The sequence below is a fragment of the Pimephales promelas genome, chromosome 5 (assembly GCF_988280905.1).
Source record: "Pimephales promelas chromosome 5, fPimPro1.hap1.1, whole genome shotgun sequence".
Classification (NCBI taxonomy): domain Eukaryota; kingdom Metazoa; phylum Chordata; class Actinopteri; order Cypriniformes; family Leuciscidae; genus Pimephales; species Pimephales promelas.
Window position 1 is genome coordinate 20,606,316 of NC_142773.1, and position 15,400 is coordinate 20,621,715.

At 37.9% G+C, this 15,400-nt stretch overlaps 1 protein-coding gene across 2 annotated transcripts in view; it reads right to left on the reverse strand.

Annotated features, from left to right (window-relative positions):
* nrp1b (neuropilin 1b) overlaps positions 1–5,567 on the reverse strand; it is a 28,305-nt gene extending 22,738 nt beyond the window's left edge. For both annotated transcript variants that reach the window (XM_089131107.1, XM_089131106.1), the window contains exons 1-2: positions 4,986–5,567; positions 3,889–4,066 (exon numbers count right to left, since the gene is read on the reverse strand). In XM_089131107.1, the coding sequence (XP_088987233.1) occupies positions 3,889–4,066; positions 4,986–5,046 (239 nt within the window). In that variant the 5' untranslated portion in view covers positions 5,047–5,567. The remainder of the gene's footprint in view (positions 1–3,888; positions 4,067–4,985) is intronic.
* Positions 5,568–15,400: the final 9,833 nt, after the last annotated feature.

Here is a 15,400-nt window from a genome sequence, read left to right on the forward strand (position 1 = left end):
AGACCACAACTACTGTAAACAAATCACGCTAGCAGAGCTCAATAAACTTTCCCATTGCAAAAAAACAAACTATAACAGCAAGACTCGACGCGTCTGAACCCGATACCAACACATCTGATCTTCCAGCATGGATGTTCTCCAGTCTCTTTGGTCCTTTTCAATTAACATGGAAGTTTATTTTCAGTTTTTTAGAACCTATGGCGCTAGGAGAACCGTTTTTAATGCTTTAGATTAAAGCTGCATTCATACCATGTGGGAATTACTATAATTACAAGATGACAACTTGGAGATTCTACTCTGAGCTGTTCACATCCTCGGGCTCAGATATTATTTGTTTCCATGGCAACGCTCATAACGCCAAAATTGATCCATGCGCAGCTTTGTTGTTGATGACAGCAAAATAATTAAGTACTACTTTAATTCATCCTTCTAAGAATAAAGAAAGCGCACTAGGTAACACTGGCTTTAATACAATGGCATATCAAACATGAAGAATATGTAGTGCAATCTAACTACATTTGAAAGCTAAAGCCACAAGCATTTTTGTGATCACTTGTAAGTTCAATGAAGACAGGAATGTTTTTTTTTTTTTTTGCCAGTCAGAAACTGTTAACGCAGCATCTCAAACATTCTCATGTGTTCCCAGCTCTGCTCTGTTATATAATATGTTGAAATAAAAGGCTGTTAGATTGTCCGATGCGTTTGTTCTCTGCAGTGCAGCGCAGGAAGGAATGAATACCGTGTTTCGCTGTGGTCTCTTGGGCTTTTCCGCAGGGTTCGTTTAATAATGGCCACCATAAACTCTGCAGTTTTGCCACAGCTACAAAACTGAAGTCAGTCCAAAAACAACACAGCGGCATCTGGTCCAAGTTAAAGTGAAGTTCTGATTAACCTTCCAGTTCTGAGACTCACACACTCATGGTAGTCTGTCCAAAACACACCAGACATTCCACAGCATGCATTGACAGTCACATTCTTATTGTTGGCATCTGGATTTAGCATTTTGAGGCAGAACATTTAAGCTCGCTGAATGAGGAAAGTTCTGGAAATCTGGGAGAAAATTAATATACCAGTAACCAATGCTCAGGGTGAGCGTGGTTGTTTTAAAATATTCTTGATTAATCTATCTGTCCAAATCGCAGAGATGCAATATGTCTATATCTGTTTCTCTCTTCCTGGCAGGTTTTTGTATTTCTTGTGAAACATGGAAGCTTTCAAAGATCTCTGTTACAAGATTGATAAACATCTGAAGCTGGAATCTTGCACATTTATAATCCAAAACAAACACATCATGTGTGATTGAACATGTGGTTTAATTCTAACATGCTAGAAAGTAAGTCGCTTAAACCCAACACCAAATTTGATGACCTGCAGTTCACAGGACATGGTTTATGTTACGAATGATGATTCAGTCTGATTCATCATAGAAGACTATTTAGATTGTTGTCTTTATATACAGTAGTTTTGATTATTGTTTTGAATTTTGATCTTTTTAAATGTTTCTTAAACAAGGGAAAATATATGCTTAAAATGGAATAGACTGCTTTCAGACTTAAAGGAGTGGTTCACTTTTAAAAAAAAACTTTTGCTGATAATTTACTTACCCTCATGTCACCCAAGATGTCCATGTCATTCTTTCTTCAGTCGAAAAGAAATTAAGGTTTTTGATGAAAACATTCCAGGATTTTTCTCCATATAATGGACTTCAATGGGAACCAAACGGATCAAGGTCCAAAAGACAGTTTCAGTACAAACTGGAAATTGTTCAAAGGGCTTTAAACGATTCCAGACGATGAATAAGGGGATTATCAAGTGAAACGATCGCTCATTTAAAAAATAAATAACAAAGTTTAAGTTTTATAAGCTCAATTGGTCACCTTGCTCTGTTCTGTGATCCACGTTCGTGACTCTCCTGTTCGAACTCGTTCATCATGAACAAATCTTTTTCCGAGTCAATTTGTTCATTTCGTTCGTTGAATGAACCAAATGATATGAAAAAAGATTTGTTCATATTGATGAAGGAGTTTGAACAGGAGAGTCACGAACGCGGATCACAGAAAAGAGCAAGGTGACCAATTGAGCTTATAAAACTTAAACTTTGTTATTTATTTTTTTAAATGAGCGATCGTTTCGCTTGATTCATCGTCTGGAATCGTTTAAAGACCTTTGAACAGTTTGCACTGAAACTGTCTTTTGGACCTTGAACCGTTTGGTTCCCATTGAAGTCCATTATATGGAGAAAATCCAGGAATGTTTTCGTCAAAAACCTTAATTTCTTTTCGACTGAAGAAAGAAAGACATGGACATCTTGGATGACATAGGGGAGAGTAAATTATCAGCAAAAGTTTTTTTTTTTTTAAAGTGAACTACTCCTTTAAAGAGACACCCAAAAATGTATTTTACTCACCCTCATATTGTTCCAAACATGTATGACTGTAACACAATGTTTTTTTTATGTATCTATTCTCTTTCCTATCAATACATTGAAAGTCAGTTGGGTCCAAAGTTGTTTTGGATGCGAATGATTATCATTGTATAGACAAAAATGGTTAAAATAATTATCAAAATATATTTGTTTGTGTTCCACAGACGAAAGAAATGCAGTAAAGTTTCGTAAATAATGAGTTTTTTGGTGAACTATCTACTGGATATAGAAGAATTTGAGTGAATTGTGTTGGGATACACTACATTTTCAATGTGCAGTGTGATTGTATAGTGTACATTTAAAAAAAGTAGTAGGACTGGACAATCTGATATTCTGTTCACAAAAAGTATATAAGTATATAATAATATATAGAAACAGAATCTGCATTCTATTTGCATACATGTATAGTATAATACTGCACACTTCAAAAATATTATGTGTGGCCATTTTTTTTACTTCCCTCACTCAAACACGCACACAAACTAAATAAGATGAACTGAAAGAGAAAGGGATGGTCATGGTCTGTTGCTCTTTCATGCCCCCTCAGGGTCCAACAACAGGGCATTCAGCATAAGGGTCTTTTCACTGGTCCCCTGGCGCTGAAATACAACCCAATAGTAAAGCCAAGTCTGTGTGACTGACAGCTGCTGATTTACGCCCCATTTACGAGCTGTTTACAATGACAGAGAGAGTCATCAAAATCCATCTCATTTATGAGATTCAGTCCACACAAAGCCTTGCGAGTGTTTGAGTGCTGATGCTGTTAACTAAAACCACTGAAATGCGCCACAAGGCAATAACAAGCTCTGCCTCCAACCTCACTATCATTTATTGTCATTGTCTGTCAGCCTCCTTGTTAAGAAAACAATCAGCTTAATTACTCATGTGATGCTGGAAGCCTCATCAAACTGATGAAAATGAAACCATAAACAGAGCGTTCTCAGATCATATGTGCCTTTCACATTTTGACTCTTCGCATTCTTCTCATTCTGGGAGATTTCCTCTTGGGAAAACCATCCCCCTTTTTCTCCTCGGGAAAAACATCCCTCTGAGTGATAAATGCAGATCCATTATCACAGCCTGGGACGTTTGTTCTTATAACAGATCTAGTTCACCTCCCAAATTTAGCTTAATAAATCCGCAATATTTCAATTTCAACCAACAGGTGGCACACCTCAAGATCTGAGTGCCAAACTGATCTGCTCTGAAACCATGCAGGTAGATGTTTTGTGAGACCAGAGAGAAGACCACTTGTAGAAAAATGAACTGGAGAAATGGCTGTAGGAACGCAAGTCTTGGTTTCTTGTTCAATACATCAATTGCCTAATCCAGTCTTTCCCAATTGAAGGCAGTAGAAGGCTTGAAGTTAAATACGGATGCCAAAGAAAACAGCTCACAATCTGATATCTATCATTTACAACGACCGGTTTTCCTCAATTACAGGAAGGTTGGTTTAGACTTACTTGCATTCCCGACTTTCCAGGTCAAAATGTGGATTGAAGTTGATGAGGATCTTCTGCTGTGGATCAGGTGCCTGGATCAGCCATGTGCATTGCTGGTTCACCGGGTATGCAGTCGGGTAACCAGGAGAGGTCACATAACCAGCCCTGGAGATAGTGATTGTCCCACCACATGGACTTTCTAAAAACCAGAGTTGCACATTTATCATTTTAAAAAGGTGTCATCTAAAATCAGTCATTAAATGCATCTCATATAGCCTACAGATAACTACACAAAGGTAACACGACACATGTAATGTCACACACATCGCGCTCTGATCTTACAAGATGTACGACAGACGATCGAACAGATCAGAGAATCGATTATGTGCTGTAAAATCGATCAATGTATCTGAGCTGAACACAACAGGCAGTGGACTAAGGGTCACTGTATATGGGTGTGCAGACGTGGTGGACAGATATGCCTCTGTGTCTGGGTGTTTGAGTCTGATAACACACACCCAACTCTCTCGCGATCACGCGTTGCTATACAACGCACACACACGGAGCATCTTTCGCCCAAGCGCTGCCATGAATTTACTAATCTACTTGTTTTAGGCTATATTAGGCTACCAAATAAATAGCCTAAACAAATAAATAAACAAAAATGAACTCGTTATGTTAAGAAAATGTAAGAAAAATTAAGCTAAAAATATATACAAAATATAAACAAAAAATGTCTAAATGAACTGTTTTTATTCATAAAAAATAATGGGCTATTATTAATGACACAATAAAACCTGTCCATTAGTTTAAACCAAGTGAATTTTTAAGGGGCAGATCAAATAGTTCCTTATTGTGACAGACTACACATTTTCCCTTTTTACAGTGTAGAAAAACACGCTGGTTTGAACTTATTTGCAGCAATTAATTTTGTAGGGTAGTGCGTAACGAATAATTTCTCCCTTCGTCAAGGCTGGTTTCTATTTGTTTCCCTTCTGAAACCGCAATCCTACAGGTGAGCATCAATAAAAACTAGCCTAATACACATAAGATAGCTCTCCTGTGCGCAGAGAACCCGTGCCGAACCGACACAATTAACACACCAATATCCAACTCACCCGTTAGAGCGCGAGCCACGGACAACCCCGTTAGAGTCACACAGAGCAAACGCCAGTACATCCTCAAAGAAATCTGTTCAGTTATATCCTCAGGATTTCGTCTAAATAAATTATTTCTGAATCCACGCGGTAGTTAGCTGGAGAAAGATCCTGTCACTCAGACCGAGGGAAGCGCCGTCTCCGCTTCGCTAAGGTGAAGAACAAGAAAGTCACAGCACCGCAAAGCGAGAGATTCTCACACAGTCAGTGCTGTTGCTGTTTGAATTTCATAATCCAAAGTCTAGAGAGGTTTGACAGCGCGTCCTCGGCTCGTTGGCAACGGGCTGTGTGCGCTTCTGCGGGCGCGCGGTCGGGTCACTCCCTTAAATGACTGATTTCCGTCCTCTCTGTCGCGCGTAGACGGGCACTGGTGGGTATATTTAGCAGGTTCTCACTGGTGTGGAGGTGTCAGGATCCGATATGAAGACTGTGGGTGTCAAAACTCTCACAGCACTGGTTGCTCCCGTCCCTCCTCCTTGAGAGAGAATGGGCAGGACTGGAAACGAGCAAACCCTCTAACCCCTTCCAGGCAGAGACGCGTTGTCTCTCTGCCAACCAGACACGGAGACTGAGGGCCAAACCAGAGACTTTGCGCTCATCTGCGTGGGAGCGCAGTGCTGGAAAAAGATGCTCTTCAATGCATGCGAATTATGAGGGGTTTTGCTAGGGTCGGCTACTCCTAATTAGCCTAACACCTGAACCTTTTTGGTAGGCTATATATACGTTTTAACAGCGCTTTCAAACAATGTTTCAGCTACCACAAAAGTAAGATGACACGTTATAAGGGTCGTTCACACCAAGACTGATAAGTAAAATGATAACAATGATAACTATCCACACCCATGAATGCTGTTTCTTAAGCGCGCGCTGAATGTCTTCCATTTTAAATGATCGCTCTTTAAAGCAGGATGGATTCTGATTGGCTGTCAATGTGTTTATCACTCATCAGCTGGAAAAAAAGTATTGAAAGTGATTCCAGCGATATTGTTTCTCTGTGCCGTTGTTATGGTGTGGGGACTCGACTCTGCTATTCGTTTATATTTAGAACATTATCAGAATGGCCAGCCTATATTTATCGTTATCGTTATAGTCGTTGTTCTTGGTGTGAAGGGTCAGCTGACAGGTGCGCTAAATAGACTGACAAATCACGAAATATAGGCTATTAGCCTACTTCTGAGGAGGAGAAGAAGAAAGAGGGGAAAATGCATTACAGAACAATGCATTGTTGCTAGAAAAACGAACCTCAACCATAGCCTTCATTTAGCCCCCACTAACAGGCAATATTGAGATAACACTACCATTAGCTATTAAAACTTGCATTTTATTTAGGCTATTAAATGCTACACATGTACATAACATATGGATATGTAATAAAGACTTATGTAAGGAACTCATTATCCATTAATGTGTCTTTGCACATCGCAATAAGGATTATGAGCGCGCCAGCACCAGGAATCTGTTTCTCTGGCTGGTGACACAGTGACATAAAAATGTGTAGCACGTAGTCTTTCAAGCTCAGAGTGCACCAGAGCAGCAGTGCTGCAATCTGATCATCCACTGGGAGAGAGAGAGAGAGAGAGAGAGAGATAGAGAGAGAGAGAGAGAGAGAGAGAGAGAGAGAGAGAGAGAGAGGGGGGGGGGGGGGCAAACATTTTTTCAGTGCAGTCTGCTCACAAAGGTATGGATATGGCTATTAAAAAATACAGAGATTGGCACTGACCCTCATCTCTGCTCTCTAATCCACAACCATTCAAAACAATATTTCACCCAAAAATGAAAGATTTGTCTAATTCTAATGCCGTTCCAAAGCCATTTGACTTTCCTGATCATGTGCAAAACAAAAGGAGATTTATGAAAGTCCGCGCTTCAAAAAGGTGGTCCAAATGACTTATTCGTCATCTAACATCATGATTGTGTGATTAACAGACCACTATTCTTGCAACTTACATAATCAGTTGTGAAGTTTTGCCAAACATCTGCTATTGTATTCCTCGTGAAAATAAAGTCAGATGCATTTGTAATAATATTAGGGTAAGAAAATGACGACAGAAAATTAAGATTTTTTTTGTTGCTCATTATCCAGTGACAGACACTGATTGTTATAAGCCCTAGGCGATAATTAATCAAATTATTCTCCTAAGATAACTGTAGGTTAATAAAAGACATGCCTCTGAAGTCAAGGTGTAAATGCTATGAACCAATCAGAGGACTCGTATATCCATGTCATTACAATACAGAACCACGGTTCACTGGAAGGAAATAACATAGCACTTTAAAATATATCATAGCACTGAATGATGATTGCTATTCACATGAAAAAATATGTACTCATTTACTGTATGCATTTCTTTCTTCAGTTTGAACACAAGGTTTCAAAAAAATAAAATAAAATAAAAATTGTGTGTGTTTTTTTGGTCCATACAACCAAAAACTCTGGACCACATGAAAACAGTCAAAAGTAAGTTATATGGATTTAGAATAAATTTTTTGAATACACACATACACTCTTAAACATAAAGGTTGTAAAAGGGGTTTTCGCAGCAATGCCACACAAGCACCATTTCAGTTTTCCCAAAAATCTTTCAGTGATCAATTCTTAAAAGAATCTTTTGTGCCCAAGATAGGTTCCTTGGATGATAAAGGTTCATGGGACCACAGATGCCAAATAAAAACCCTTTATGTAGAAAAAGCAGCTATAATCAAGCTCACATGCTTCTATTTGACATGTACACATTCTTATGCATGCTGAGCATGTGTCGTGGTGATGAATGTCTACTGATAACACTGCGCTGGTCAGATAACACCATAACCGCTCACTGATTCGCATAAGTTTTAAAAAAGAAGATAAAGAGTCGTCTCACACACACACACACACACACACACACACAAATACATTTTTTTCAGGACAATTTTCAGCAGCTTGTAAAGAATTAGAAAAAGGCTAAAGACTGTTGTCATGAATCTGCAGCTTACAGTGCACTCTGACTCTGTCCATATGCTTCGGATGGGCTTTTCAATCAGACACTGAGTGTGTGTGTGTGTTAGGCAGAGCAGCTGAAATCCCCTAACACACAGTGTGTTAATCTGCTCACAAACACTCACTCTCTGTCTCTCTCTTCCCCAGCCGGTTTTATGATGCCACGCTCAACAGTGCTGCGGGCCTTAGTACGCAGAGATGTCTGCAACCCTGAGTGAGAAAGACAGAACGAAAGAGAGTCAGAGAGATTTAGAGTGAGTCTGCCCAGATATGAGCTCCTGCCAAACCTGATATTTTAAAGTCACGCAGCTCAAAAAAACAAAAGCACAGTTTAATATCCTGATAGTTTTTTTCATGCACCACTGAATCTGATGAAAACACATCCAGGTCATATTTCACCTCCTCATAAAAGAAGATGAAAAGAAATCATATTTTGCATAATGAAAGAAGCCTTTTTATTTAGCATTGTGACATTTTATGACTATAAGTTCTTTATTAAAGTAGTAGTTCACTTTTAAAAAACAATTTTGCTGATAATTTACTCACCCCCATGTCATCCAAGATGTCCATGTCATTCTTTCTTCAGTTGAAAAGAAATTAAGGTTTTTGATGAAAACATTCCAGGATTTTTCTCCATATAATGGACTTCAATGGGGACCAAACGGTTCAAGGTCCAGAGACAGTTTCAGTGCAAACTGTTGAAAGGGCTTTAAACGATTCCACACGATGAATAAGGGTCTTATCAAGCGAAACGATCGCTCATTTAAAAAATAAATAATAACAAATTTATAAACTCGAATGGTCGCCTTGCTCTGTTTTGTGATGTGCGTTCGTGACTCTCCTGTTCGAACTCGTTCATCAAAATGAACTCTTTTCCCGAGTCAACTCGTTCATTTCGTTCGTTGAATGAACCAAATGACACGAAAAAAGATTTGTTCATTTTGATAAACGAGTTCGAACAGGAGAGTCACAAACGCACATCACAAAACAGAGCAAGGCTAGCTCATAAAACTTAAACTTTGTTATTTATTTTTTAAATGAGCGATCGTTTCGCTTGATAAGACCCTTATTCATCGTCTGGAATCGTTTAAAGCCCTTTCAACAGTTTACAGTTTGTACTGAAACTGTCTTTTGGACCTTGAACAGTTTGGTTCCCATTGAAGTGCATTACATGGAGAAAAATCCTGGAATGTTTTCATCAAAAACCTTAATTTCTTTTCGACTGAAGAAAGAAAGACATGAATATCTTGGATGACATGGGGGTGAGTAAATTATCAGCAAAAGATTTTTTAAAAGTGAACTATTCCTTTAAGACAATAAGACGTTATTCTCAATAGTGATTCTCATTTTCTGTAATACAAAATATTTGTTTTTTATTTAAATCACATTAAAGAAAATGAAATAATAAAGACAATATTATAGTAATTAAACACTATTTAAATATTTAAACATATCAGTATTTATGCATTAATGAAATGAGGAGAGAGGTGTTTGTCATGAAAATAAAAAGTTACAAAACTTTCAATGGCACCAAAAATAGGCTTTATTTTCTTTGTTTTCATTATTTGATTTTGGGCTGAAATATGAGCATGCACTCTAAAAATGTTTTTCACATAACATCAAAGATCAAACTGACAATATTGAGTGACACCAGGGATTCTCAAACTTGAGTTAATATAAAAAGACTTCAATAATAAAAATGTAAATAAAACATTACTATTTTATTGGTTTACTTGAAAGCCGTGTGACCTTTAACCGACATCAAAGATAAGTGAACATGCGAATATGTTTTTAAATACTAAATGAACTGAAATAACTTAAAGGGTTACTTCAAATAAATATTTAGGGTCAAGAGGGGTTTGGCTGACAAAAAAAAAAAAAAAAAAAAAACAGCTACACCAATGAAAGCAAAGGTCAGGTCAGATAGAAATAGATCCATAAAGTAACAAAAATGCACATCCACTTTTTACAGTGAGATTAATTCACATAATCTTCAACCCATTTACAACAAAATCAGGAATTCCTATACTTTTGGCCTTTCTCTCATACTTTCATCATTCATACGTGCTTATAAGCAGTTCTGTTATTCTTTCCTAGTCTGTCATTAACCAAGAAAGCCCTCCACAGCCACAGGAAGTCTGCTCAGCGGACAGAGCTGATTGGCTATCGCTCAGAATCTACATCTGCTGGGACCAAAATCCAAAACCAGATCATTTACATAGTTTGACCTTCCACACAGCCCAGTGTGTGTGTGTATGAGTGAGTGTTACACACTGGTTTCATAAAGCTATTTATCATTCTTTCATGCAGAAAGAGAGAGACTAGGGCGGAGGGGGTTGGACATGTTGCCGCTCTGTTGCTTCAGGCCGTTGTGCATGTGGAGAAATTTCTGAAATTACATCATATATCACACAGCGAACACACATAGTCATACACACCCAGTCAATCAAACGCACGCACAAAGACACTTTTGATAGATGGGCTGAGACGGAAAGATATACCGGTCCCTGAAGAGAAACGCAGTCATTTTGTATTTAGAAATGTGATATTTTGTGTCTCCCCCGTCAGGATAGGTTAGTCGTTCCTGTCGTTCTGTAGAGATATTGGGCAACTGTGAAGGGAGTGTGATGATGCTTTGTGGAAACTCAACCGATGGGTCAGAGCAACAGAAAAGCGTCACAAACGCACATATAAGATCATATTGTGCCCCTGAAAACCACCCCATGTCACCATAGGAACACAGCTTGTTTCCATGGTGACAACTGAAGTTTGTAATTATGCCCCTGCATCAACAGGTGAGAGTCGATTACTGTCACCCCCTGTTCTGCCCCTCTCCCTCACATTCATGCACTGCCTTCTGTTGTTTCCAGCTTTTATGTGAGTGACACTTTGTGCTGTAAAAAAAACCCCAGATATTCCAGATGCCGAATCTAGCTTGTTTATGGGGCTCAAACTGCTCTGGAATCATAAAAATAACTTGAGATAAAAGCTTGAATCTCCTGACTCCCTTTCCTTCCTGATTGAGTAGCTTTAATTAACTCTATCATATTTGATACATGAAATTCGAAGGTCTCTAAATTTACTGACATGATCTTATACACATAGTTCATACTTAAAAAAAACAAACAAACAAAAAACTCTGTTTACACCTGGTATTAGTGTTTCGTCGATCAGATCACAAGGAGACAAGGGAGAAAGATTCCCATTTTAACCTGTTTCTTTTGTCCACTTTTAACCACTCCTGGCTTGATTTCTTCGAGTAGAGGGTCTATGGTGAGGCGAAATGTATGTGTTTTTTCAGATCTTTAAATTTAACGGATAAAGTAAGTTGCGAACTGAGGCGACGGAAAATCATACAGAGAGCAGCAACTTTCGTTTCTGCTCTGACATTAGCCAGACCAGCCGAACGCTGTGAGAACATAGAGCTTGGTAAAAAAAAAAAAAAAAAAAAGTCTTCAAACCAAATTTGGGTCTTCAGCCGACAGTTGAAATCCCGTCTGGCTACTGCTTCTCATAATGTTTACGCATTAGATCAATAGGCAGACAGTCTTTTTCTGATATAAATATCAGCAACTGCACCAAATGGCATATTTTTGAATAAAAAGTGTGATTTCCATATTATCACAATATCATACTACACTAACCTAAAAGATTATTAGGAACACCAAACTCATACTGTGTTTGGCCCCCTTTCGCCTTCAGAACTGCCTTAATTCTACGTGGCATTGATTTAACAAGGTGCTGAAAGCATTCTTTAGAAATGTTGGCCCATGTTGATAGGATAGCATCTTCCAGTTGATGGAGATTTGTGGGATGCACATCCAGGGCACGAAGCTCCCGTTCCACCACATCCCAAAGATGCTCTATTGGGTTGAGATCTGGTGACTGTGGGGGCCATTTTAGTACAGTGAACTCATTGTCATGTTCAAGAAACCAATTTGAAATGATTCGAGCTTTGTGACATGGTGCATTAGCCTGCTGGAAGTAGCCATCAGAGGATGGGTACATTGGACATGGTCAGAAACAATGCTCAGGTAGGCCGTGGCATTTAAGCGATGCCCAATTGGCACTAAGGGGCCGAGAGTGTGCCAACAGAACATCCCGACACACCATTACACCACCACCACCAGCCTGCACAGTGGTAACAAGGCATGATGGATCCATGTTCTCATTCTGTTTACGCCAAATTCTGACCAAATTCTGACCATCTGAATGTCTCAACAGAAGTCGAGAATCACCAGACCAGGCAACATTTTTCCAGTCTTCAACTGTCCAATTTTTTGCAAATTGTAGCCTCTTTTTCCTATTTGTAGTGGAGATGAGTGGGACCAGGTGGGGTCTTCTGCTGTTGTAGCCCGTCCGCCTTAAGGTTGGGCATGTTGTGGTTTCACAAATGCTTTGCTGCATACCTCGGTTGTAACGAGTGGTTATTTCAGTCAAAGTTGCTCTTCTACCAGCTTGAATCAGTCGGCCCATTCTCCTCTGACCTCTAGCATCAACAAGGCATTTTCTCCCACAGGACTGCCACATACTGAATGTTTTTCCCTTTTCACACCATTCAGTTCAGGAGTTCAGGAGATGGTTTTGACCAGGACCACACCCCTAAATGCATTGAAGCAACTGCCATGTGATTGGTTGATCAGATAATTGCATTAATGAGAAATTGAACAGGTAATAATCCTTTAGGTGAGTGTATATTGGCCATAAAAGCCTGATGCATCAAATACGAATACACAGGATGTTCTACCATCACAGCACCAAATTGCGTATATATATAACATCAAAATCAAACATTATTTTGTAAAAGATCAATAAAAATCCAGTTCTTTAATAATATGATCCCATTATCTTCATATTTCATCAATTACCAAATTTGCCAACAAATCAGATCCTTCAGCAACCTTGTCAGTTTTATTTCATTAAAAAAGTCTAGTTTCTTTTTCAGAAATATAAAATGTCATGAGAGAATATCATCAATATTTCTGAAAGGATATGAATCATGTGGAGTGACCATCTCAGCTCTGTCACCAGCTTCATCTCCGTTTTACTGCAGTAATATCATCTCATTCCACAGAAATCTCCTCAAATGTCAAATAAATGTCACATCAAGAACACGTGACACCCGACTGAAGTGCACGATCTGGAAATCTGGATTTACATTCGGATGCCTCTAAATTCTTTTCCTCAGAAAAAAAGAAATATAATAAGAAATGAGTTTAATCAATTAAGCAAAGAGAAATGCAGAGGTCTCTATGTGACAGAATGTCAATGCATTTCTATATGTCTCTGCACATACAAACGCTAATGTCCTGAAATAATCATTCTATGTCTTTCTTCCTCTTTCTGTGTTTTACATTCTCACACAAAACAATGCTGGAACAGCATGAAATAAGCAGAGCATGCTGGGATTTTTTGTTCACCGCATACACGGGAGAATGCTTGAGAAGACTTTCATTAAAGGCTTTAATACATCAAGGGTTTTTAGCTGAAGGATTTTTTTTTTCTGAACAAACACATACACAGGTGACATCTACGAATGCCTGTGGCGCTAAAGCTAACATTTACACATTTTTACCATCTTATCACACGTTGTCTTTGCATTCATCAACTCCCACAAACAAAGTCTCGGTAAACAGACAAACACATCCATCCATTCATCCATCCTATCTTTCTAAGAAGACAATTCAAACAAAAGCCAATGTCACCAAAGAAACCTCAGGGTTTCTCTCTGTGCCGTCTCCGCTCTCCAAACATCTGCTGCTGCAGATACAGATGCAGATACTGATATGTGAAGGATACTGGGGTTGTTCTGTTTTTCTTTTTTTTTTTTACCGATAACACAAAGTAGATTTTTAAAATTTTTGGAAAAATGTAAAAATATACATATATAGCGATATATATATATATATATATATATATATATATAGATATTTAAACAGTTATAAAAATATATTTCCGGTCCAATATATTTATATTGTCCGAAATGTATTTTATAAAAAATAATTTTCTCACCATGAACTACATTTAGCCTACAGGTTTTCTGAATTGCTAAAACACATTTCTTGAAACCATCACTGACGTTTTCAAAATCTTAACCACAAAACCACATTCAGAGAACCTCTGACTCTTTAGGCAAAAACAAACAATTGCCTCAAAACCATTTTATCTGTGCTCAAAATCAAATAAAGCTTGCACACACACAGTGAGTTCATTTTATAAACACTACAGATCATTTACAGTTTTTCTCGATTGTTTACACACATTTCCTGCAAGTATGCCTCATACTCTCAGAACTCTACACATCTAAAAACACACACACAATTGGCAAAACTACTCAATTCTAGTGCAAAATGAAACTTTACATTCAAAACAATGTTATATCTTCTCAAAATGGTATTTTGTTTTCAAATGACACATACAAACCATCATATGAATAGACATTTATAAGAACCAGTTGAACACTGACTGATGTGCTCAATGGCAAACACTATAATCAATGGAAAACACTTCTTCTCCATTCATCATAATGACTTGGGCCTTTTTTTGTTCAGTGTTACACTTACTACAGACATTACATAAATAAGTGTGTTGTAAAACATTTGAGAATATTGTTTTTATACCCAGAACACAACAAATATATTTTATTTTTCCCACAAAAACAATGGGAGATAGATTGCGCATTTCGTACACCCCAACCAACACAAAGTTGCACATACAGTGGTCTACATACAAAACAACAGAAAAAATGTGTATGCTGTTAAAGTAAAATATATATATATATATATATATAAATTCTGCATCCTCTCTTCACGTGTGACGTGTGTTTGCCCATGTGATGAGTCAGTGTGAATATTTGAATGGCAGTGTGTTTCTCGTGAAAACGAGATTTTCTGCATGAAAATTGTGCCAAATGCAGAGAATTTGTGTGTAGTTTTTTGAAAAAAGTGTGTTTTACAACTGCAATTTGAGTGTAAAGCTGGAATTGTGCTTGTAGTTCAGCAGAATTGGTTCAGGGGGTTGGTGAATGAGTTACATGTTGTGGTCATTGTGTCTCAAGTACCAGCATTTGTGTGTAAACAATTGAGAAAAACTGTATTACAAATTACACAAATAATGGAGAACACAGAATCCAAAGCATCCAGTTACAGGAAAAAAAAGTTTATTGTAACGAAGTAAACACATTTTGCAATTACGTAAAAAACGTATAGTAATGACAACTGACAGTAGTATGGTGAATACATTTTGTACAGTATCCACTGCAAGTAATAGTATTGGATGTCTGTATATTCAGCACTTTTACCGTTAAAATACAGTTACCCAACTGCAAAAGACAAAAAGGTTACAGTAAAAAACTCTAAATGAAAAGCATGTTAAACTCAGAAGAGTTGTGCAACTAAAA